Source organism: Cupressus sempervirens, chromosome 2 (assembly GCF_028749045.1).
Source record: "Cupressus sempervirens isolate cs-2001-9-10 chromosome 2, ASM2874904v1, whole genome shotgun sequence".
Classification (NCBI taxonomy): Eukaryota; Viridiplantae; Streptophyta; class Pinopsida; order Cupressales; family Cupressaceae; genus Cupressus; species Cupressus sempervirens.
The window spans coordinates 96,605,944-96,632,729 of NC_143119.1; the positions used below are offsets into that span (position 1 = coordinate 96,605,944).

General features: G+C 37.4%; 1 protein-coding gene across 2 annotated transcripts in view; it reads left to right on the plus strand.

Moving 5' to 3' along the window:
- The window catches only part of LOC149571204 (uncharacterized protein At4g14342), a 59,998-nt gene extending 34,236 nt beyond the window's left edge, over positions 1–25,762 (plus strand). For both annotated transcript variants that reach the window (XM_089812781.1, XM_089812782.1), the window contains one exon: positions 25,465–25,762. In XM_089812781.1, coding sequence (XP_089668907.1) covers positions 25,465–25,512 — 48 coding nt within the window. In that variant the 3' untranslated portion in view covers positions 25,513–25,762. The remainder of the gene's footprint in view (positions 1–25,464) is intronic.
- The last annotated feature ends 1,024 nt before the right edge of the window (positions 25,763–26,786 follow it).

A 26,786-nucleotide genomic window follows, 5' to 3' on the forward strand; every position in this document is an offset into this window, starting at 1 on the left:
TTCTCCTCAAAGGAAGAAGGCAGGCATTTCAGCAGCACGTGGAGATGTTAAGTTCAAATAAATGGGTGAAAGATCAATGGTGCCAAAGATATTTTTTGCCCAGGATAATATAGTACCAAGTTTATTATTGCAGTGAGTCTAAGTTTGCCAACATTACATTCATGTATTTTAAGTTTTACGGAAACAGGTTAATTTCGGATGGGTCCTCATATTGCAATGGAACCGTTTGGGGGGCTATGTATCTCTTGCAGCGGTGGATGTCTGTGCTCAGTGTCTTAGTAATAAAAATTTGATATTGCATATATATTTTCTTCTTTGCTGGTTGTGTGGGTAAATCTAGAGGTGTATGAATCTCTACTCATAGTTGAAGGAGCGGATATCAAATACCAAATGAAGCATCAAGTTGATATGCCCACCAATGTTGAATGCTTCTGCAAAAAGACTGATCATGTGAAGAGCATCATAGATCATAACAACAGTCAGCACAAGTGGGCAAGGCTGGCAGCTTTTGGAAGTAGTAAGGCATTGGCTTAACAAACAAGAGCAAATCATAAAATCTGCTTTGCTAGTATGGAGGAGGAAAACACCATCACTTGTGTTGGTGCTGCCCTGAATGTTGCTTTATCTAAAGCTCCATTCAAAATACTGTAGATTCTCTTACAGCTGTAAATGATCTTCTCAAGATAAGGAATTAGATAATTTATTGAATGGAGATCTTCCAAGGACAGGGTGCAGCTCTTAGAGGATCTGGTCAGCACATTTTTTCACAAGAAGCTATCAGAGTTGAAGATGTGGCTGCTAGAAGATGACTTTGTTCATAGCATTGGTGCCTATGGAATGCTTAACGAGAGAAAGACAACCCTGCTCAGAGACATCAACAAATAATTGTGTCATGCCCAAACTACGAGGGCAAGAACACAAATTTTTTTTGAATTAATAATTAAAATGCTCAAGTTTGATAAGGTTGAATCACATGATAAACAATTATACTCAAACACCAATTTTATTGGCAAACCTGATTCAAAGGCTCAGTTGGGAAAGAACCAGGAAGAAAACTTGGCTTCGTTGCCATTACAACAAAGTTTAAAATACAAATTACATAGGATATCAATCCCAAATTACAACAATTTAATTGAATTTTCTTCATGACCCTCATCAAGGGATTCATAGCAATTTCTGCAACACATTTCTAAAAACCATGTAGGGAACAAAATCTGATCAGGTGACCACAAGCATGACCAAGAACAAATCAAACATGCATATTCATACAAGGCTTTCACAATAGGATTCACAATGAATCAAAACTAGGGAAAGGTGGATTCTTCCAATAGGAGAAGTCAGGCACAACAACAAAATAGATGCCCAATCGAGGCTATAAACTAAGAACTTTTGTTCTTCTATTTTAACATGCCATACTCATACGAGGTTTGTGCTGACAGGTAGGGGCCCATAAAACCCTACCCTCTCTCCCTCTTCTCATCCTGAGAAGAGACTCTACACTGGTTGGAGTCCAACTAAACAGACCTTTCCCAAAATTGGTCACTTCTGCCCTATCCAAGGGTGAGTAATACCAAAACACCCATGCAAGAAAATCTCAAAATTGCAAACATAAACATGAAAGGAATTTATCCAAAATAACATGGTTTACAAAACATCCCAACATACCCACAATCGTACAAGCATTTAATTAACAACAAGGTAGCATAAGCATGAAACAAACATGAAAATCTGTACAAGGGAGATGAGAATTCCTACCTTCACAAAGAGGTAATGGCAATGAACAAGTTTGAGTAGAGCTTTTCCCTTCCTTGCTCCAATCTTCCAAGACTCCTCTCTAAATGTAGAGATTGGGTAACAACCTCTACTACTCCAAGAAGGGCCTCTAAATAAGCCTCAAACTCAACCACCCAAAAGGATCAATAACTTCTCCCACCCACTTACACTTCTAGAACTCCTAACTCAACCCACACTATGGTTAATCACTAAGTGGAGGTGAGGTGATGCAACTCATGGTAGCTATAGTCAATTTTCGCACAAAGGCAAAAAGAGACTTTTTGAGTGACCTCAAAAGTCAATAAAAGGGGGCTTAGGGGTTGGAAAAGACCCCCAACTCATACCCATACCCCTTGGGTAGAATTATTTCATGTTTTGAAGCCTTAGGAAAGGGTTAGAACCAAACAAAAACTAGGAAAATAATTTAGAACCATCTAACAACTCTAACAATGCAGATTAAGCACTAATCTGGATTAAGGGTGACTAAACTCGATTAAGAACCAAATTAGCAAAAGATACTAACTTAATACGACTTAGGTCCAAAGGTTACACAGCTAACCCTAATCAGCACACTGAAGAACATAAACAATTCACGAGTGTCAAGCAACACTAAAAGAACATAGTTACGAACATTAACATTCACTGAACACAGAAAGATACATACATACATTTCACAATACAATACTTGAATTACGAACAAGAGGGTTTCCAAAATTAGCACATAGAGATCAGTTCTGTTCCTCCGTCGGTTTTCTCGGCTAAAATATCTGCACACTCATTGTACACATCAGTAGTCCCGTAAAATCACATGTACATATATATATATATATATACACGTATCAGAAATTCACATAAATTGAAACATACATCAATCAGGGTTTCTTTCTTCCTACTTATATCTTTAATCATAAAGATTCCGAAATCAATGTGTTAATCCTACATTTTACTTAATTCATCAACATACTTATACCTAAAACCTTAAATGACGAACATCAAATATTGGGAAGTAACATCACACAGCATGAAATAATATAATATGTTCTAAGCATCAGATAATGTCTCGACATCTCGAGTCGTGAGTATCAAAATAATAGTGTAACAACTAAGGCTACGAAGGGTCGGGGCGAGGCCTCACATCCTCCCCCCCTAGGCATGAACTTCCTCCTGGAGTTCATCAAAAGATAAGAGTATTGAGATCGCATCTGTGCTACATCCTCCCATGAAATTGTGACCTCATCGTAACAATCCCACTGGACCCTAACTTGGTCCAGCTCTCGACCTCGAGGAGCTAGGGTCTGTTGGGCAATAATATGGATAGTCTCTAGTGCTAACCGGTTGACTAACTCCACCTGTAGCTTGATGCTCAGTCTAGCGGTTGTCAACTGTTGTAAAAACTCAGTGGGACTTGCCCATGTCTCCAACTGTCGGCTCTGAAAAAGCCCCAATCTGACCACTGGATGACTGCCTCTGTGGACATTCTCTAGCTATGTGACCCATGCAGCCACAAGTGTAGCATAGTCCTCAAGTATAAGATCGTGCATCCTGTGATCCAGACTGTTGTGGGCCTCCTGACCTGCTAGACCCACTGTATCCACCCCTAGAAGACTGCTGAGTTTGCACTGACTGTGACTGTGGGGCCTGTACTTTCTGATCCTGCTGTAACTGCCACTGCTTGGGCTCGGAGCCTTGGTAACCCTGTGAGAGTTCTTGCTGCTGCTGAGACTGTTGGCCCTTAGAGGACCTTGGTGTATAGTTCTGATTCCCTTTCCAAGGGGGTTTCTGTCAGGTAGAGTTTCGGTTCTGAGACCGATCCCGTGATTCCTGTCTACTCCGAGTATCCTTTGCCACTAGTGCTATCTCCACTACTTGTCTGAAGGTGGTAGGGAAGGCCATCCGAACTAGGCCCTGAAGTGAGAAGTTCAAACTCATAATAAAGCGATGCACTCGCAGTTTCTCGTCCTTCATGTATTCCACATAAGAAAGGAGCTCGAGAAACCTGCTCTCGTACCGAGCCACTGTAAGACCTCTCTGATAAAGAGAATGAAACTCCTCTATCTGTTTCTGTCGGAAATGCTCTGACAAGTACCTCTTTCGAAATCTCTCTAGGAATGATTTCCATGTGAGGGTATCCATCTTTACTCCTCCTATAGTCTCCTCCTGATGCCACCAATTGGAGGCATCTCCTCTCAACTGATGAACTGCTAGGCGTGCCTTTAGATTACTCCCATAGGGTTGTAATCCAAAGCACCGCTGTAGGCTCTGCAACCATGCCTCTACTACTGTTCCCTCAGTGGAACCGGTAAATAATGGTGGCCCAAGTCGAATCAATTCTCTGATATCATCTCCTACATGTCTAGGAGGTCTGTCAAGTGGGGGTCTTCTCTGGTGTATTGACTCACCTTCATGCTCATCCTACCCCTCTAACTGTCTCGGTGGGGGACTCCTAGTTCGCTCTCTCTGCCTCTGGGCCCACCTCCTCCGAGCCCCTCTGCTTCCACTACAGGAATCTGCTGTCCTGGCTGAACCACAGGTACTACTCTCTGCTGAACTACATCGATCAATGTCTGAAGTGCATCCAAAATGTCCTGGTTCGAGTTAGGTGGTGGTGGAGGTGGAGGTGGTGGTGGTGGTGGAGGTGGTCCATCCCCCTGTCCTGCTCTACCACCTCTCGCCCTACGACCTCTGCCTCAACGGTTGCTTCGAGTAATAGGAGGCATCCTACACAATTTAATGTTTAGTTTTAATTTTCAAAAGCATAATGGTTTAAGGTTCCTAGTGTTGAAACGCTGGCTCTGATACCAAAATGTCATGCCCAAACTACGAGGGCAAGAACACAATTTTTTTTTGAATTAATAATTAAAATGCTCAAGTTTGATAAGGTTGAATCACATGATAAACAATTATACTCAAACACCAATTTAATTGGCAAACCTGATTCAAAGGCTCAGCTGGGAAAGAACCAGGAAGAAAACCTAGCTTCGTTGCCATTACAACAAAGTTTAAAATACAAATTACATAGGATATCAATCCCAAATTACAACAATTTAATTGAATTTTCTTCATGACCCTCATCAAGGGATTCATAGCAATTTCTGCGACACATTTCTAAAAACCATGGAGGGAACAAAATTTGATCAGGTGACCACAAGCATGACCAAGAACAAATCAAACATGCATATTCATACAAGGCTTTCACAATAGGATTCATAATGAATCAAAACTAGGGAAAGGTGGATTCTTCCAACAGGAGAAGTCAGGCACAACACCAAAATAGATGCCCAATCGGGACTATAAACTAAGAACTTCCGTTCTTCCATTTTAACATGCCACACTCATACAAGGTTTGTGCTGATAGGCAGGGGCCCATTACACTCTACCCTCTCTCCCTCTTCTCATCATGAGAGGAGACTCTACACTGGTTGGAGTCCAACTAAACAGACCTTACCCAAAATTGGTCACTTCTGCCCTATCCAAGGGTGAGTAATACCAAAACACCCATGCAAGAAAATCTCAAAATTGCAAACATAAACATGAAAGGAATTTATCCAAAATAACATGGTTTACAAAACATCCCAACATACCCACAATCATACAAGCATTCAATTAACAACAAGGTAGCATAAGCATGAAACAAACATGAAAATCTGTACAAGGGAGATGAGAATTCCTACCTTCACAAAGAGGTAATGGCAATGAACAAGTTTGAGTAGAGCTTTTCCCTTCTTTGCTCCAATCTTCCAAGACTCCTCTCTAAATGTAGAGATTGGGTAACAACCTCTACTACTCCAAGAAGGGCCTCTAAATAAGCTTCAAACTCAACGACCCAAAAGGATCAATAACTTCTCCCACCCACTTACACTTCTAGAACTCCTAACTCAACCCACACCATGGTTAATCACTAAGTGGAGGTGAGGTGATGCAACTCATGGTAGCCATAGTCAATTTTCGCACAAAGGCAAAAAGAGGCTTTTTGAGTGACCTCAAAAGTCAATAAAAGGGGCTTAGGGGTTGGAAAAGACCCTCAACCCATACCCATACCCCTTGGGTATAATTATTTCATGTTTTGAAGCCTTAGGAAAGGGTTAGAACCAAACAAAAACTAGAAAAATAATTTAGGACCATCTAACAACTCTAACAATGTATATTAAGCACTAATCTGTATTAAGGGTGACTAAACTCGATTAAGAACCAAATTAGCAAAAGATACTAACTTAATCCGACTTAGGTCCAAAGGTTACACAGCTAACCCTAATTAGCACACTGAAGAACATAAACAATTCATGAGTGTCAAGCAACACTAAAAGAAAATAGTTACGAACATTAACATTCACTAAACACAGAAGGATACATACATATATCTCACAATACAATACTTGAATTACGAACAAGAAGGTTTCCAAAATTAGCACATAGAGATCAATTCTGTTCCTCTATCGGTTTTATTGGCTAAAATATCTGCACACTCATTGTACACATCAGTAGTCCCGTAAAATCACACACACACACACACACACACACACACATATATATATATATATATATATACATATTAGAAATTCACATAAATTGAAACATACATCAATCAAGGTTTCTTTCATCCTACTTATATCCTTAATCATAAAGATTCCGAAATCAATGTGTTAATCCTACATTTTACTTAATTCATCAACATACTTATACCTAAAACCTTAAATGACGAACATCAAATATTGGGAAGTAACATCACACAGCATGAAATAATATAATATGTTCTAAGCATCAGATAATGTCTCGACATCTCGAGTCGTGAGTATCAAAATAATAGTGTAACAACTAAGGCTACGAAGGGTCGGGGCGAGGCCTCACAAATCGAAAGAGACATTGAATTCTATCAATAAACACAAGATTACCAGCATTTAGTATTAAATTATTTTCAGTTGTTGGTAATCAGTCCTCATACCAATTGAGGGATTTTGGTTCTGTTGTGAGACTTCAAACTATCAATATGGTTGAATATGAAGCAAATAATATTGTGATTAGAAATGGGGCAGCTCCACATCAAGACTGTTTATTGGTTCTTAATATGCAAATCCCATGCATTCATTCAAGGCAGTTTAAATTCTCTTTATTGAAAGGCATTGAGGCATTTGAGTTGTGCTTGGCAACAAAACCAATTGAGATTAGATGTTCTAGAATCATCTCCATAGTCAATAGTAGATTGAGAGTAAGAAAATACAAATACACATTTAATAATTGCACATATATGATGCTCATTAGGGGTTGGCATTAATACAAAGCTCACCGTGAAAGCTTAAGAGTTGTGGTTATTCTATGTACATCAAATGGACAGAACATAGGCCATGGGATTTGTTGTGATGTTTTCACACCGTTGCCCCAAAATTTTTTGAGGACCCCCTTTTTTCGGGCAAGCCTTGGCAATTTTCACGGGTGTTGGGGAATTTTTTGGTTGCCTTGGCAAAAGTCGGAATTGTCCAAAGGTTTTTGAATTGGTAATTTTACACCTTGGACGCCTTTTGGCGAGGAGGGGATTTAGTTTGTTTTCACCTAGTGCGAAGCTTGATTTTTCGAAACATGTAATTTTGCCCTTAGGCCTAACAGGCTTCAACAACATTTTTTTTGATGATTAAAATGACATTTGGCAGGACAAATTTGCAACTTTTGGACTTAGATGGATTTTTGAAAATTTGATTTAATTGTATAAACTTGGGCATTTTCAAAATGAATTTTATATTTAGTTGTTTTGGAAAATCTTGAAAATTTTTGGTGAAATGACATTTTGATAGTGAAATTGAATTTAGAGTTTGAATTTCGATTGCCAAGAAAAGGATTTATTTTGTTAAAAAATCAAAATTGTATTGCAAAATTGAAACTGGATTAAATTGCAAAATCTCATTAATTTGGTTGAAATTTTGCCTAGAGGATTTTAGAAATGTTAAAGGAAATTGGTAATTTGGAATTGAAAATTGATTTTGGCTTGCTAGATTCAATTTTAATGATATTTTTAATTGCCAAAATGTTGGCAAATGAAAATTTTGACATCTCCTAGGTGTACCTTATTTCTGTTTTGCAATTCTGGGTCAAACTGGCAATTAAAAGGGCCAATTTCGCTATAGGGCTTAGTTATTTTCATGTTTTATTTTAAAACCAGGCCTTTTTTGGGGGTTTAACTTCAATTTTGTTTCACTCCAGGCAGGTTGACCCACTTTGGTGCGAACAAGAGGATATAAGAAGGGGCTTCCCCTCTTTTATTTCTCATTCATTCCCACCTCCTCTTGCTTGGGTGAGCGATTTTCTTCTAAGAAGGCAAATTTTTTCTTGGCAGCGATTTTTGAGGGTCTGATTTTCCATTTTTGAGCAGCGATTTCTTCCTTGGAGATGGGCGATTTCTGCCCTAAGGCGAATTTGGAGGAGGTCTGATTTTTGCAAGGTTGGCGGCGATTTTGGGGTCTGATTTTTTTCCTAGGGCAGCGATTTTTTCCTCTAGCTATGGCGTTTTTTTTAGTGGAGAGGCAAGGCGATTTGAGATTTGATTTTTTTGCAATTGTGGGCGAATTCAGATGGAGCAAATTCTGATTTGGAGCAGACCTTTTTGCCCTAGGGCAGTGATTTTCCTTGAAGTTGGACGATTTTGGCAAGGAGGTTGAAATTTGAAGAGGGGGCAGTAGCCAGCAACAAAGAGTAGTTAAGGGCAAGAAAAGAAATTTGGAGGTTGAGAAAAGAACATTAGGAGCCTCTAGCGCAGAGACAAAATGCAACACCGTCAAGGGAGAGTATGATTGAGGTTAGGAGCTAAGAGGATAATACAAGTGGACAAAGGGTCGCGATAGAGGTGAACTCTTATTCAGAATCAAGTGGTTATAGTGACAATACTGAATACTCTCCTCTCTTGGAGAACCAACATGAAGATGATACGACAAATACTAGTGAAGAAGATGATAGGCCAATTGATATTGAGGAAGTAAGCCAAACGCTTGAGGCCGTTGTTGATGCTTTGCTAGTTGAACTGAATCTAGATTTGGAGAGATGCACTGCACCACTATGGTTAAGACAAATGCTTATGCCAAGAGCCAAGGTGGTGACTGGCCGAACAGTTGAAGATATTCAAGGGTTAGTGGAAAAGGAAGATAGTGAGAAACAAAAACAAATTGCAAAAACAGTGGCGAAGGTAATCAGGAGCGATGACGAGGGTCACCGAAAAGTTCAGATTGCTATACCAAAGGTTAGCAAGGTAGTGGATGAGATTGTAGCCCAGGAGTATGAGATAGTAGAGCATAACTTGGGAAGAATTGCGGATGACATGGAATGTGAGGAGATCTAGGAAGGCATGGTTTCAATTAGAGAAAGGTTGAGGAAGGCAAACGAGAGGATTGTAAAGTTGGAGGCCGAAAACAAGTATTGGAGAGATTACGAGCCTATCCAACAGTTGCATCAGGCAACCCTTCCTGCAAGACAACGGGAACAACATATAAGAGATATCGGCTCAGCTGCACGAAATCAAAGATTGGATCGGTGATATAATTCAAGATGGGCAAAATTTCTTGCCTTCCTTTATCTCAACATTCAGGTCATTGTGGCTATTAGAGACATTCATAACATTTGAAGGGGATTGGAAGGATTTCCTTCCAGTCAAGGACTTAGCCATTCCCAGGTTACGGGGTTATCAGGCTACCAAAGAGATATTTGGAAAGAACCAAGTTGGCGGACAAAGGAGGAATGAGTACGGTGGAGTCATGATATGTTGCCTCGATCACTAGATTAAGGATACTTGAAGAGATATGGAATGAGATTGCATAGCATGGCCCAGGTGTTGACACTTAAATATCAACCACGTTGAGCGATGTTGGGGTTGCACTTGATTTTGAAGATATCAAAGAGGAGAACATCAATGAGACAGAGTTTGGGTCGAGATTGGATGAGTTGGGGAAGGTTGCTATCAAGAACAAACATTTGGGCAACCTTGTCTCCCTCATTGCCTTTATTGGATATGCAAGAGAATATGAGAAGGATCATGAGAAGACACTGCAAACAATGAGAAACATGATGAATTCAGTTGAGTTCAAGATGAAGCACACGCTTTGCCCTCCCATGAAGGAAGTCAATGAGAGGCTAGCCAAGTTCATTGCCTTGGCTAAGAAGATGAAAGAAAAGGGTAGAATTATATAAGAGGATCATTTTATGTAAAGTCCAAGTGGCAAATTCTCCGTTCTTTTGGGTAGGATAGGTGTCTGATTCTGATTGACTATCGTTTTCGTGCCTTCTCATTGGTTGCCACTTTTCCTTTTTTTTTCATTGGTGCATTGATGAGGTGACATCTTCTCATTGGCCTATGGGATGGCAACCCTAATTAGGGTTTTTGGGATTTGATCTGGATCATTGATTTTGCCTCTTAATCTCTACCCTTGGTTGTTATTTTCGCCCCTATAAAAGGCCATTTGCTCTCATTTGTAAAGGGTTGAAGAAAATTGTTGCTTAAGATAATACCAAAATTGCTTCTCTTATCATTGTTGTTACTTGCATGGTGATTAGGGACACTTGGTGTTATTGCATGGTTTCTACTTCCAATGGTTGAAGAAAATTGTTGCTTAAGATAATACCAAAATTGCTTCTTTATCATTGTTGTGTCTTGCATGGTGATTAAGAACACTTGGTGTTATTGCATGGTTTCTACTTCAAATAGTTAAAGTTAAATTTCATTGAAGTTGTTAAAATAGATTTTATTTCAAGAAAGTTGTTAAGCAAGAATAAGAATAGATGGATAGTTGTATGGTGATATTAGTGGATGTTTGATAGGGATTCATAAACTAGGCCACTAGCATCCTAGCAGCTTGTTAGGAAGTCTTGTGTGGTAATCTAGTCCAATCGCTCCCAAGTTCTATTTGCATTTCATCTTTCCGCTTGTACTTCAAGTTGGGTTGTAAGATAGATGTTAGTGTGAAAATCCTAAGAGTATCCCTTAGAATCATTGCACCAATAGAGGTAGCGCTGCTGGCAAGCTTTCATTTGGTTGGATCTCCATCCATTTGCTAATTTCTTCATTCATAGGAGTAGTCGTAGAGTAGTAAGCAATTAGTGGTAGGAGTAGTTGAAAGTGAAAGTGATCAAGGAGAAAAGAACAAGTCAAGCAAAGCGAAGTACCACCAAGTTATCTTCGAATGAATAACATAAACTTGCCTACGTGATTAACCAGCAAATCACATTAATATAACTGATTTAGTATGGACAAGTGTAAGGAACTTTGGATTTTTCTCATGTTTTTCATGAGTATTTACTTTTCAAGAGAGGGTTGAGTGTTTGATTTTCCATATCAAGTATTCAATTGCTATATGTTATGTAGTGGCACAAAACTGACATCAATAGGATTAAGTAGAACAATTGGGTGTTTGCAAGATCGTCACTGCCATTTTCTTCAAGAACATTTGCATGACTAGAGGACATGCACACCATTGTAGTTAGACTTTCCTCTTCCCTAATGATGATCATTGGGATGCAGTGGGGGCTGTTAGTCCAAATCAATCGATACCTTTAGTGCATACACACCCTTGGTAAGTAGTATGCACTACAAGAGATGAAATTTCAGAACTTATTTTCTTCTTATGAAATCACCGTTGGTGCTCTTATTGAGGCTCATGAAATAAGTACGGTTCTTTCCATGCTGAGAGAATTGCAGGAGATAGGATACAAGATTGTTCTGTGAAGATGGGCGAATTGGAGATGGCTTGGCAACTCTTTCATAAAATTAACAAAGCACTACACTAGATGATGCAACATGTACCGTTATGATTGGTGCTCTTTACAAGGCAAATAAATTGTGTGAAGCTGTAGAGTTGTTTGAGAAGATGGAACTCATGAGAAAGATTCCACGTGTTTTAGCATTCAACACATTGATAATGGGATGTGGAATTGCTGGTAAACTGCTTGAAGCCTATGCTTTACTAGAAAGAATGAGAGATAAAAGATGCAGAACCCAATTTATCTACTTACATTCTTGCAAGATGAAGTAGAGGTCAAGAAAGAGCAATTGGAAGGTAGTTGAGAAATATTAGCAAAGAGAATCAAATTGGGGATTGTCAACAAGCTAAATCTTCAACATTAAGACAATGAAGAACTTGGGCGGCATCTTAATGGATCCATATGACGATCATATTCTCAGATTATGTTACAATGGGCATTTGAATTAACAATGACCAATGTCATCATTCCCAATAATGAACTTGTTGCTTCAACTGTGAAGCTATTCAAGGTGTTGTCGGATACATTGATAGATACATATAGAGATAAGGTTGATTAAATCATGATTGGTGGGAACTCCGAACATAGAGCAACTAATTAGGAATTTTTACATTGTGGGGAGAAATTATAACCAATGTTGCATTCCCATTGTTTGACAAATTCTTATATCATGGATGAATTTTTCGATTTGATGCATATGGGCCTTCATTTAAGCAATTTGTATCAAGGATGCACAAATAAGTTCATTAGCTTTAGTCTACTCACTGTATCCTCTCTCTTAATTGTATTTTCATCTATACTATAAGAGTTGTCTACCTTGATCTTTTCCGTTATGTCTGGGAATGTTCTTGTAGGAAAAGAAGGTTAGCACTTTATACATGCTACCAAATATTAGCAGAGTCAATCTTATTGCAGTAGCTCCAAAGAAGTTGTGATTTGAAATTCATTAGTCATTTAATGATAAGGTTGGATAAAGCAAGGCTCTTGAAGTGAATATCTTTGATGGTTGAGATTATGAGTATCCTATTTTATAAAGAGGGAGTTTGTCACTTCATCAGCGGGCAACCTTGTACGAGGAGATCAGAAGGTTGATATCAGATTCAGGGGGACTCTTTTTTTTTTTTTTAACCTCAGAAGCCACCTTGGACCGAAAAAGTGTATTGATTGAGAGGGAGAAGTAGAAGGTGAAATTTCTTGTAATATGTTCTTCTTTGTGAAAGAGAAGTTTGAGGTGAAAACCCTTGTTCCACCCTTTGGGAGCAGCTATGGTAGATCCACCCTTTGACTTGGTTCAGGGTGGATATCATGTGAATTACTACACGACTTTTTGGAAAACATCATGAGAGGTGACGATCTTTCATTGATATTTGTATTTGTGAGGTTGCTATTGTAAGGTGATGATCTTAACAATGGCTTGACCTGTTATCATGATGGACTACTTTGAGTTGTTGTCTTGGAATGTGCTAGAGATCATGATAATGAATGTATCATGATATACTACATTATGTTGTTGTCCCAAAGATCATGATACGTTGTTCTTGAGTTCTTGATCTATTATCATGATAGACTTAATTAACTTGTTGTCTCAGAATGTGCTGGAGATCATGATAACTAATGTATCACGATAATTTACATTAAGTTGATGTCATGGAGTGTGCCAGAGATTGTGATACTTGTCATAGTGGAGACTACTTTGTTGTCCCTGAGATCAAGGTTGTTATCTGATAGACTACATGCAGTGTTGTCCCAACGTGTGCTAGAAATTAGAGAACTAGGATATGATATTCTTGTTAATAGGCATCTTGGTGTTGATGCTAGTGCTCATATCACAAGATTGTGAGATCGATAAGATTATTCAGAATCAGATCACCATTTTGTGAGATGGTTGTGTTTTTTATATCTTTCCTCAATGAGTTAGTGTTGATGAAATAGCATCAGTCGGATTATATCCAAATTGATGGATATATGTTGATATGCTTAAATATGTCATTCCAAGAATATCATAATGAGATGATATTTCTCTATATGCTTGAGAGCACAATGTGTTCTATAACAATCATCCCTAGCTAATAGGGAGTGTTATTGTTATAGCTTCAATCGGATTGAATTGATCTAGAGTTAATCCTTAATGGTCATTGGTTAAACATTATTGCATTTGATTAAGCATTATATATATATATATAAAATAAATAATGTCTAAATGGAAATTAACTTACATAACCAATATTGATTAACATAGAGACATGTCTCTTCTACTACTATATATATGCATTTGGATTTGGACTTGGAACACAAAAATAATCAATTGTTATTACATTTGCAATGATCTTGTCCCTCAACAAAATAGTGATGCCAATATGATGCACTAGTGCTACATCAATTTGTACAATATGAATTGACATGTGGCATCATAGTCGGTTTAGTCAAGCAAATAAGGTGTCGTTAAGGTGTCATTGGTTCGGTCAAGCAAATAAATTATTAAGACATTGGTTAATATGTTTGAAGGTGTGTGGAGGTGATTATTAAATCAATCGCGAAGACAACGATTTGATAAATACAACAGTTTTGCTAACTAAAGAGATAATAATGGAATCTTACACTTATTATATAGCCATATATAAAAGAACTATGAATAAACATTAATATATAAGATTGGAAATTAGATGAATAATAAGTGCGAGTAAATATATGAAGAGTCATTGGGTATAAAGGAAGGGCATGGCCATTAGATGAAAAGATTTATGGACAATATAAGAGTTTAAAAGTTATTGATAGAAAAGATGAAATTGAAGAATGATGTATATGTGCATGGAGTGAAAAGTACAAAGTATGTGTGTGTGTGTGTGTATGTGTATACCATAGTAACAAAAATCACCATAGTAACGAAAATCAGTTTGACGATTCAATTCATGGCTGCCAATATTTTTGGAGTTGGTGATTTAGATCGCCGATTTTTTTGGCATGAATCGCTGATTCATGCAAAAAATCACATTAACCGCCTCCAAGAATTGGCATCCCGGGTAGTCAAAAAGTGAACAATTTTTTATAAAAGCACGTTTTAAAATTTTTTTTTTTCCGCCTTTGCTATTTGTTCTATCCCTAAAAGGCCTTATAATTGTTTAGCATGAGTAGAAGAGAGGAAAAGTGAGAGAGAAAAAGAAAAAAGAAAAACCATAAGTTTGCAACTAGCAAGAAGGAAGAACATATTTTGAATGATCTTGTCTTTGTTCATTACAACCTCTGTCTTAGGATGAGACAGATTTTGGATACTGACTCCTCTCCGATCATTCTAGAGGAGATTGATCCAAAATCAGAGTGGCTCACCGAGGTTGTGGATCAAGTCTTCATTGAGGAAGACAATGAGTGAGTTGACTCGGTAGATAGAGAGGCTGAAGCTCTGGCCATGGCAGAGGAGGCAGCTAGAGCACGTTCAAGCATTGGTAAACGCACACACGCATGCACAGACACAAACCCTAGTGATGTTGTTTGTGAGCCCATCTTACATGTGGGGGCTATGGCTTAGTAGTCCTCTAAGACCTACCTTAGATGCCTTTCTAGAAGGCAAATGATGAGGCTTGAACTAGAGCCTTGCTTTTTCATTTTATTTATAGATACTGATAGACATATGTTTCATGGATGTTCATCTTAGATTCTTGCATACATTTATGATTTGATGTCTATGGATCTTCATCTTACATACATTCTATGATTTGAATCATTATGATCCTATGATTTTCATTTACTTGAGCTACAACTTACAATTTACATTTTACGTGTAATGTAGTTATGTATGTGATGGATTTATTATTTATGTTCCATGTTTATGTATGTTAACTTCTATTTGATGATGTTATAGCATGTTTAAGTTATATTCAATAAAGGGTGCATGAAAAAAGTTTTAAATTGTTAAAATCTTTAAATTTCAAAGGTTTTTTAAATTTGTCGATTCATGGCCGATTCACAATTCGATTCAGCCTTGCCAATTCCGATTCTCGTTACTTTGATACACACACACACACACACACACACACACAAAGTTAATGGTTCAGATGTGGATTTACAAGCGGATACGAGAATGATTTTTTGGGAGATGCAAACGCATATGGATGCATTTGTGTGTGTGTGTGTGTATGTTAGTTTGGAGGACGTATCAAGAAAGAAATAGGAAATGCGCTAAAATCTTATATCAAAAACATTTAACAGCTTCAGATCTAACATCTCTCTTTCGTACTTTGAACCCGCTAGGGCTCCAAAACATGGTTTTTTTTGATGCAATGTAGACCCCTTATTAGCAAATATATCACTTTGGACATTGGAGAAGGTAAATAAACTCTTTTTTTGGAAGATTCACGGGATGGATTCCAAGCCTCGAATAAGGCTGACTTATCTCCTAACATCAAATATTCTCACTCTCTGGGGTAAACAAGTTTTAGAGTATTAAGATATTATCATCTCTGAACATGCAATTAGATATGAATGGAAATCAATGGATCTAACAAACTTAACAGACCGATTTAAAAAAAGGGATTTGTAGAACCTTCTAGATGTGTGCTGCGCAAAAATGATTCAGATACTGCTGATCATATTTTGTTTAACTGTCCCTTTGCTATGACATGTTGGTTATGGCTTTGTAACAAACTGAACTGGCAATTAACTCTCCATTGTAATCTTTTGAATCACCTCAAAAGTTGGTCTAAGGTAGGATCCTCCAAAATATACAATAACTTATTGAAGGTTTCCTTGTCCTTCCTACTATGGGAAATTTGGAAGGAAATGAATTGCAAAATCTTTATGAATCAAGAACTATTAGTACCTTCTCTTCAGAATAAAATAGAAGCAAGCATCATAGATGTCATTAACAATGATCTCAAAATCTCTTGTAAGGAGGAAGGAACATTTGCTACTTGGGATGCAGAAATGAAGAAAAATTGGCATACTAATCAACCCTGTAGTGATGTACACTAAAACAAACAAAGCAACTAGAGCTAATTGTAAATGGAGTCCTCCACCTAAAGGTTGGTCAAAACTGAATTTTGCCGATGCATCGAGAGGGAACCCTAGGAATGTAGGTATTGGATGCATCATCCACAATGACAATAATGAATGGATAGTAATATTACGGAAGTAATTGGTAAAATACTTGTTTGTTATTAACAGAGACCGAAAGGTCATTATATATAAAAGAATAAAACGATGTTTCCTTGGGAGACGATTGTAAATAATAGAAACATTCTATTCTAATAGAGAAAGTAAAAAAAGCGAAAGCTAACTTAAAGCTAACTAGATATTTACAATAGATTACCATCCACTAATAATAGACAATTATCTATTATCGTAATACACTCCCTTAATGATTAATCTATCTAGAACACCAAGTTGTCCTTTGAATTTGACAAACTTATCAGGATCGAGAGGTTTGATCAGAATGTCTGCAATCTAATCTGTGGTAGGAACATACTACAAATCTATAGTCCCGTCCTCAACCAGCTATTGTATGTAGTGATAGTGAACATCCACATGCTTGGTTCGTTCATGGAAGACTGGATTTCATGCTAACTTGATAACGCTTTCGTTATCAACAAACAGAGTAGTTGGTCCTACTAGTGACATTTGCATATCCACAAGCATCCGATGAAGCCAAACAACTTCACATCCTGCTTTAATAGTCCCTCTGTATTTGGCCTCTATAGAGGAGAGAGAAGTTGCCTGTTGCTTCTTACTGGTCCATGTGATTGCATCGGATCGGTCCTACTAGTGACATTTGCATATCCCCAAGCATCCGACGAAGCCAAACAGCTTCACATCCTGCCTTAACAGTACCTTTGTATTTGGCCTCTATAGAGGAGAGAGAAACTGCTTGCTACTTACTGGTCCATGTGACTGCAATAGATACCAAACTGAACACATATCCAGAAGTTGACTTTTTATCATCAACAAAGCCTGCCCAATCTGAATTTGTGAACCCGCTGAGTTTAGGATTAGAACTTTAAGAGTACAAAAGTCCATAATTTGAAGTGCCCTTCGCATAACGAAGCACATTCTTTTCTGTCATCCAATAATCAGCCGTAGGAGCTGTCATAAAGCATGAAATATAGATGATTGCGAAGTTGATATCAAGCCTAGTAGTAGAGGGAGATGAGGCTGCCTACTAGTTGCTTGTATGTAGTATCATCAACGGAAGGAGAATTAGACTTTACGGATAACTTGAGACCATTCTCCATAGGTGTAGATGCAGGCTTGCAATCTTGCATATAGAATTTGTCTAACACGGCCCTAGCAAATTTGGATTGAGAGATGAATATACTAGAACACTGTTGCCAAACTAGGCAATAATTCATGAGCCCAAGGTCAGTCATATCAAAAGACTGGCATTAATTATGTTTGATCCCTTGAATCAAAGATGCTGAACTGCTAGTGATGATCAAATCATCCACATAAATAACCAGAAGGATGATGTCACTGTCAGTAGTCTTCATGTACAGATTTGAGTCTAAAGAACTCCTCTTGAAGCCTTGATCATTGGGGTACTTATCAATTTTGATGTACCATGCCCAAGGGGCTTGCTTCAAGCCATAGAGAGCTTTTACCAATTGGAGAACTTGATGGTCTTAACAACAACCTTGAAACTAGGAGGCTGCGTTTTGCTTCAAGCCATAGAGAGCTTTTACCAATCGGAGAACTTGATGGTCTTTACTAGCAACCTTGAAACTAGGAGGCTGCGTCATGTAGATCTCTTCATGGAGATTACCATAAAGGAAAGCACTCTTGATGTCCATCTGATGGACTTTCTAGCCAAACTGTGTTGCCATGGCTAGGGCTAATGTGATGGTGCTCATCTTTGTAGTAGGAGAAAATGTCTCCTCATAATCAATGCCCAGACGCTGAGAAAAACCCTTCGCTACTAAACGAGCTTTGTACTTATCCAACGTACCATCCGATTTGTATTTGATTTTATCAACCCATTTGCAGCCAATGGGTTTCTTCCCTGGTGGAAGATCAGAAAGGACCCAGGTGTTGTTCTTTAGTAGACTCTGGTGTTCAAATTGCATCGCTTGTTACCACTCTAGAATTCCTTTAGCCTCGGAATATGTTTGAGGTTCAAACACACTACTATGAATGTTGGCCATGAGAGCAAAGTTAACAGAATCTGTAGCTTTGCTTTTTTTCCGAGTAGTTCTCCCATCAATGAGCTCATCATTACGAAGATCAGTAAGTGTCTTAGCCCACCACTTAGGCCGAATAGGAGAATGAACAACATTAGTATTAGGAGATGCTTGATGGTCAGGTTCCTCATCAAAATAATCTGGATCAAACTCAGGTGAAGCATATACAAAGTGAGGAGCTCTTGTAGGAGAAGTTGGAAGTGTTTGTACATGAATCACTGGTATAACTGGAGTTGCAGGAGCCACTGGAGCCCTCCCATTAGGTGGACCTAATGGAAGTCGAACTCCCAAATCATGAGCCTTCATAGGCTGGTCTGCTGGATCAGGAACATGAGAAATAGGGATGAAAGATCCTCGTTGCTCATCAAAGACTACATCATGACTGTAGATGAGACGAAATGTCTCAACATCGATCAGGTGGTAGGCTTTGTGAAGACTGTTGTATCCAACAAGCATGAGCTTTTGACTCTTGGCATCCAACTTGGTGCGTGATGCATTAGGGATCCAAGCAAAAGCAAGGGAGCCAAAAACCTTTAGGTGACTAATTGTGGGCTTGCGACTTGACCGGGCCTCTTCTGGAGTTTTACCTTTGATCGCCACTTAGGGTGACTAGTTCAACAGATAAACTGCAATGTTAACTGCTTCTGCCCAAAACTTCTTTGGAACATGTTTGTGTTTGAGCATGGATTAAGCTATCTCGATGATTGCCCGATTCCAACGTTCAACTACACTGTTTTGTTGTGGCGTGTGGGGTGTGGTTAATTGGCATTTGATGCCATGTGTATCCAAGAAGCTGGAGAAAACATTAGAACAAAATTCCCCCACATTGTTTGATCTAAGAGTAATAATAGATTTCCAGACTCTTTCAACTAAAAGTTTAAACTTCTGAAATACATGAAATGCATCTGGTTTCTTTTTAAGGAAATACACCCACATTTTTCTACTAAAATCATCAACAAATAACAGAAAATACTTGGACCCAAGAACAGGAGGAGTGGCCATAAGGCCGCAGAAATAATAGAGTGGCCATAGGTACTCTTCTCTTGCACCTTAAATAACAATCTGAATAAGGCTGGTAGTCAGTAAACTAGTCTCTGCGGTGAGTGAAATGACGAGAGGCACCTGAACCAATGTACCAAGCAGACGACTTCACATGATCTGTAGGTCTTTTAGCCATGAAGGCATAAAATGTAGATTCCGCTTGCTCAGTGTGCTTTGCATTGTTCGCGTTGGGCTGCGAACCTGATTGCTTAGATTGTGCAGTTAAGCATTTCTGACATTCAACCTTCATGTGTCCAAACTTGTGGTAGTAGTTGCATTGAATGTTCTTTTTTCAGGAACCATTTGATGTTGGAGCAGAAGACTTCTTCTGAGATGGTTGCTAAAACTTGCCTTTATCCTCCTGAAAGGATTTTGCAGTAAAGGCTTGCTTTGTGGAGTTGGAACTGGAGCTGCTACCAAACTATTGCTTCCACCGATCTTGCTAAAGCAACAGTGTGCATAGATTGGTGAACTTCAAATTAACACTAGAAGACGTGATGTTGAGAGTCTCGATAAAATGTTCATAGGACTTTGGTAAACTCCGAAGAGTGATAACCACAATATCCTCTTCCTGCATCTTGTGACTGATGGCAGGTATTTCTTGAATCCGATTTAGGTGTGCTTGGAGTGAGGTGTGCTCATCCATTACAATAGAAAATAGAGTGTTCTTTAGAAAGAAAGCTCTGCTTTTGTCAGAAGTCTCATGAAGACCTTTGAGATCTGTCTAGATCTTGACAGCTGTTTTGTTGGATGGAATCTAAGAAAGCTGATCATCAGCCACAAATAATTTGAGAAGCATTATTGCCTCTCGATTATTTAGATCCTATATATCCTGATTAGAACCAGGAGCAGTCGGACGCTTCATAACACCCAGTACAAGTTGATTAGTGTTTCGATATTCAAAAATGGTGATGATCTGCTATTTCCAAGTGCCATAATTCCAACCATTGAATATGGAATTGTGCTTGAGCATAATGTTTGTCAGAGATGCCATGGCACGTTTTTCAATGAAAAACCATGAAAATCTTTGGAGGCACGTTCTTCGAGGCAAACAATGAAAGAGTCAAAAAATTCAAAGAGTGACCTAGAAGAGAGCTCAAAAAATGAGGCACCTAGAAAAAATGGATGATCAACTTAGTTGAGCGCTCGAAAAACCCAGCAAGAAACTGTAATCAATTTTTTTTGAAGGTAAAAAGTTAGGGTTTCGAAAAATGCAGTCGGCAGCCACGAAAGCTCAAGTTTGTAGAAAAATGGCAGAATGCTGTAAAAAAAAGCCCGAAAATGGACAACGCTAGTGCTGGAAGAGGCATTTTTTGCAAGGACAGCTCAAAATGAACAAAGTCTTCACCCTAAAATCGCAGAAATGCAGAATTGTGAGCTGCGTTATATCAACAAAAAACGGCTCCAAAGTTTGGCACACACAGGAAGAGACACCAGTTCGGCACACACGAACAATCACGTTTTGGAGATTTTCAAACTAATTCGATGATTTATTTTGCTGAAAAACCCTAGCTGAATCTTTTACTGGTGTGATTTTCACACAAATTTGATGATTCTCCAAAATTCGAACAAAAACCCTAGCTGGGTTTTTGTGAAACAAGAAAACTCAGAAATAATCACAATTTTTTTAACAAATAATTTCAAAAGAAATTATATATTTTTTTGAAAAAATTTGAAGTATTGGCTTTGATACCATATTACAGAAGTAATTGGTAAAATACTTGCTTGTTATTAACAGAGACCGAAAGGTCATATACAAAAGAATAAAACGATGTTTCCTTAGGAAACACGATCGTAAAAAATAGAAACCCTCTATTCTAACAGAGAAAGCTAAAAAAGCGAAAGCTAACTAGATATTTACAATAGATTACCATTAACTAATAATAGACAATTATCTATTATCGTAATAAGTAAAACGTGCTAAATACTTGGGGAAGACTACTAACAATACAGCTGAAATGGAGGCACTTATAGAAGGGCTGAATTTGAGTTTGGAACTAGGAATCAAATAGCTAATTATTGAAGGCGATTCCCAAAACATTCTAAATGTATTAAGCAAAAAAGCTACCCCAAATTGGCAACTCAATTCAAGATTAGAAAAGGTGTTAAAATTATCAGACATATTAGAGTTGATTCAAATGCAACACATATATAGGGAAGGTAACAAACAAGCTGACATTTTAGCAAATGCTGGGGCTGATAGTATATATATATATCAAAAGAGTATTAGGATGACAAATTAAACAATATATCTGATAGCCAATCTAACTACCTAACTAGAATGCAGTAACAAATTTTGAATGGTGCGTCTTGGGCATGTTTCGGTTCATCCATTGTTTGCAAACTCTTTGAGTACTCTTAGAGTTGCCGAGTACTCCCAAGTTCTTTTGCTGGGCGAGTACTCTCAAGTTTAACTCTCGCGTATTTATAGATGTAAAAAAATGTAGGTAAAAATGTTGATGTAGAGAAAACATTGGATTAGATGCATTTTTCACATAATTCATAATTTTAGTGCTATTACATTACACATTTTCTCTATTGAAATGTCAATTACTAATTTAATACATTTTGTAATTGTATTCTACAAAAAAAAAAGGTTTCTTTAAGAGATTTTAAATTTTTGAACTTTCCGAGTTGCCAAGTTTTCCTGGAGTTTTTGTCGAGTATATGCCGAGTTTTTTCTGAGTTGAAAATTTTGGGCTTGCCGAGTACTCTCTGAGTCCGAGTTTGCAAACTATGGCTGTTCACCTTCCAAACAACACAAACAATCCTATTAAATGACCTTACGTTTATGAACGATATCGTAGCTAGGTAGATACAATGTCTACTCCTATGAAGAGCTAGGGTCTGCTGATTCAAATCGCCTATGATTGTCCATTGATGACCGAGGACTGAAAAGCATAATGCTAGCTCAACATTTTCTAGTTGTACAAACTGTCCGTAGAGTTTTGGGCTAAGAATTTATCAATAATGAGGATAGATACATGGTTAACTTGGATATCCCTGCAATGTTTATTGGTTTGGCTTTACAAGTAGACCCTGATAAAGTGGCCACAGCACTACTATGCAAAAGACTTTTCAAGGCTCCCTACATTCAAAATCTTGATACCATTTTAGCAAATACTTGAGATGATTTAAGTATCCCATAACCTGGTTTGTATCATCAAAACTTTAATATTTGTTAATAGAAAATAATAAATATTTACAAAATTTAGACATCTTTGAAAATTATGAAAACCAAAAAGCTACCAAAGGAGATAGGCTGTTTATGAAATTAATTTTAAAAATCTAGTCATCATACTTCAAATCTTTGGAATGATAAAATACCAAATTTAATGATATTAAGAGAATATACAAACTTGAAAATAAAGATTGTAACGTTAAATTCCTACTACAGTTAAACACAAATCTATAATCTAGTTACTAAAAGAACTAAAAAAGTATTTTCCTTTTCTTTCTAAATACATATTCTGAGATATGGTGTCTACTAACTTTGATCTTGGCCAAGAAGTCTATTTGCAGTGCAAGGATGGAGATATCTTAAACATGAAGTATGGTCGGATGAATTCCAGAAAATTTCTGAAGCGGCAAACTTCCTCAAATCGAATTATGACTCAATTCCATCAATTCTAAGGCAACTGCTTATAAATTTAAGGAATTATATTAATCAAATACCATCTCTGGAAGAATTCAGAGAGAGATCACTCATTTGATAGGTATTGGACTTTGTCTTGGGCAAGATTGGAGGTTTTCTTTTTCCGTTCTTTCCTAGCAGTGTCCACTTGAATGGAGACTTTGCACTCTTACTTTATTTTATTAATATAATATATAGGGCTTCGGCTAATATTGCTAAATATTAGTATATACATAATATTACTAAACATTATATATAATACTACTATATATTACATATATATAAATATTATCTATATAATATAATATTCTTAATAGTTTTAAATTTTATAAGTAAAATTTTATTTAAAAAACTTAAACAATAAAAAAAATGGAAGTGATGATTATAAAAGTTGCAGTTTGCTGTATTTCTCCTCACTTTCCATTCAAATCGCTATTTCTACTAGACTCTCCGTCTTAGCCCATGCTCAAAAAAAAGTTTCGTGGGGTAGAAAATGAGATTACAGGGAGCATCTGCATGTAGAGGTTGGTTACTTGGTTGGGGAGTAGAGCCGATCTTATTGTCTTGGAGGATATAGTGGCGGGAGTTGACGATCAATTCACAGCCAAGCTTTCTAACTTTGGCTTATCAAAGCTCATCGACAGATCTCAACAAAGACGGAGCAGATTAAATGGAGTAGGATTTCAATTGAAGCTTTGAGAAAACAGAGAAGGTAAATGGTCCTTCCACCCTGCATCCATCCTGCTGGCATCCACTGGGCTTTCAGACACACTAGACATCCGCACGCACCAGCTTCCGCATCCACCCTGGGCCAGGACGAATTGATATCTTAGTGTGTGTGTGTGTGTATATTTTATTATTATATATATATAAAATTCAAGTATGAAATAGAAGGGTAATAAGAATATAGAGAACATCTGAAGAGGTAAAAATATGCAGATAAATTATAAATGTTGAAGATTATATAGATATAAAATGAGAAGAGAAAAGATTATATTCAGATTTGTGAAGAAAAATAAGAAGGGTGTTAGTGCTGAAGATAAAGAGCCATACAAATATAAATAGAAAGTGTTGTGTGCTAAAGATCTCCATCGTCAGTAGAGTAAGCAACATTGTCAAGGTGGAAAAGAAGTTTGTGTGCAGTGAATTGGTGCTCACGGAGACAATAGTGGGGATTGATGCTTCCAGTAGGTTGGTGTTGGAGCTTCCGGCGAGTTGGTGCTCATAAACATAGGGGTTGGAGCCTCTAGTAGGTTGGAGCCTACGGCATTGCAAGTCATGGCCATACACCCCTGGATGGACCGAGATCAATTACTACCACTGCTAGGTCCAAACAGTGCTGCATGTCCAACTCTCCACCTTGCCTTTATCGGCCTACATGTAATCTAATTCATACATTTGCACAGTATGGTTAAACTGTAAGAAATAATTTTAGCAGAAGAGGAGACTTCAAGCTATGTAGTTTGTTTAGCCTGTTGTTTCTAATTGCTCTTCCAAAATTAATAAGCATCCTTCCATAACTATAGAGACCAGCTTATCTTATGTAGCAACCTATGTCAAAGCACTGGTATCTTTTTGCCCAGTTTAAATCTTTCTCTTCTTTGGTGAATGGGAGATGTGATCCATAAATTCTGATGGTCATACTAATTGGGGGCCATCAACTTATGGATTAGACAACCCTGCAAAGATCTTGAACCACTGTTTTTCTTCATCACAGATGGTGATTTATTAACATAAATTGTTTATTAGGCCCCTGACATCATACAGTGACCATTTTAGACACATAATGCAAAAAAGGTACACAGAAACTGGAAATATAGAGATCATTCCTGGGGAAGTCCTTAAATAGGAAGAATACTTCAGTGAGCATGAACTTCTCATGTGACTATTATACAGTCTTTTACAATTGTAATGATGTCTCGATAATGAAACATTGTATATACTATAGACAAAGATGGCGTGTAATATTTAATTTAAGGCAAGGCCCTTTTGGGGAGGATTTGGTAGCTGCACTAAATTATAATGGGCATACATTTTATTCTATTGTTTTTCTATCTGGATATTGTGAATTATGATGCTGAGATTTTTATGTTACCAATTTAATAAAATATTTGTTTTCTGCAGAAAATGTTGCTGCCATGTGGTTTACCCCCTGAACGAGAGGAAGATTGAGGCTTTGTCTGAATCTAAGCTTGCTTTGATTTCACCACTTTTAGACTACTGTTGTTCATCTGTACCAATGTGTGTACTGATGAGGATAAAATAATGATGTCCTTGCAGGATAATTAAATGTAGACTGCAGCATTTGTTTTTATTCTGTTATAAGCATTTTAGTGCACTGTTCAACTAGATAAGTGAAGAGCGGGTCAAAGTAAATTTTTAATTTTTAATAGTTAAATTTGTTTAGCATTTCCATATGATATTTGGTGGTTTCAATCAATATCTTTGACTGATTTGATTTCTTGTTTGCTGCTTATAAAATCATCAATCATGTCTTGAAAAAGTTAAAACAATGCATGTTGGGCAGAGATGGATGTGGGAAAAATATAATAATTGTTTGGAAATCTACTTTTAACTTGGTTAGAAGAGAGATGTCTTTTGGTACACCCTTAATTAATATTGTGTAAAAATATTTTAATTGAATGGTAAAATTTAATTTGAGAAACTCTTACCATGAAAATATATTTGGGGAATTTGACTACTATAATTCTTAGGTTTTGACTACATAATTAATTGTATTGGTAGGCATAATCTTTCCACTGTCCATTAAGATGTGTGCACGAGTTTCTGGAAACAATTGTGTTTATTATTTGATTTAAAAAATATAGAGTTTTCCAGAAACCTAAGCACAATGCATGGTAGTTTTTGTCAGTCTGTAGGTTTGTTAAAACATCAAAGATCGATATGGCAGTCTTATAGTACACGGTATGATGAAGGCAGACGTGGTTGTTTTGAGTGGATTTTTTAAATACATCCAAGAGTTGCTCTTTTCTTATGAACAGTGACCATTTTCTTTCCTCTCCGGGCAACAGCCAAAATTTAAGAGAGTTTAGAGAGGTGATTGGTTGTGAACTGTGAAGGTTTATTCCTTAAATGTCAATTCCTGTAAAGTGATTGTATACTTTTTTCTTTATTCATAGCATCATCAAACAAAAGCGATCATAGGCAAAACTGAGAAGAGACTGTTTTACTCGCACCCTTCCAGTGCATGCTATGCATGAAACACATACAGTTTTAGAATTTTGTGTTTCAGTTCTTATTTGTCCCAAGTGCACCTGCATTTTATTTTGCATTTGTGAATAGTTGTTAAACTTTATGACCACATATAAACCATCTGAACTTTCATGATTAAGAGAATGTTCTCCACTGGATTTTTCTTGTAAATCTTGATCAGATGCTGAAGACGGAGTTTACCCCCCTGGCAAGAAGAATCAATTTACTTGGAT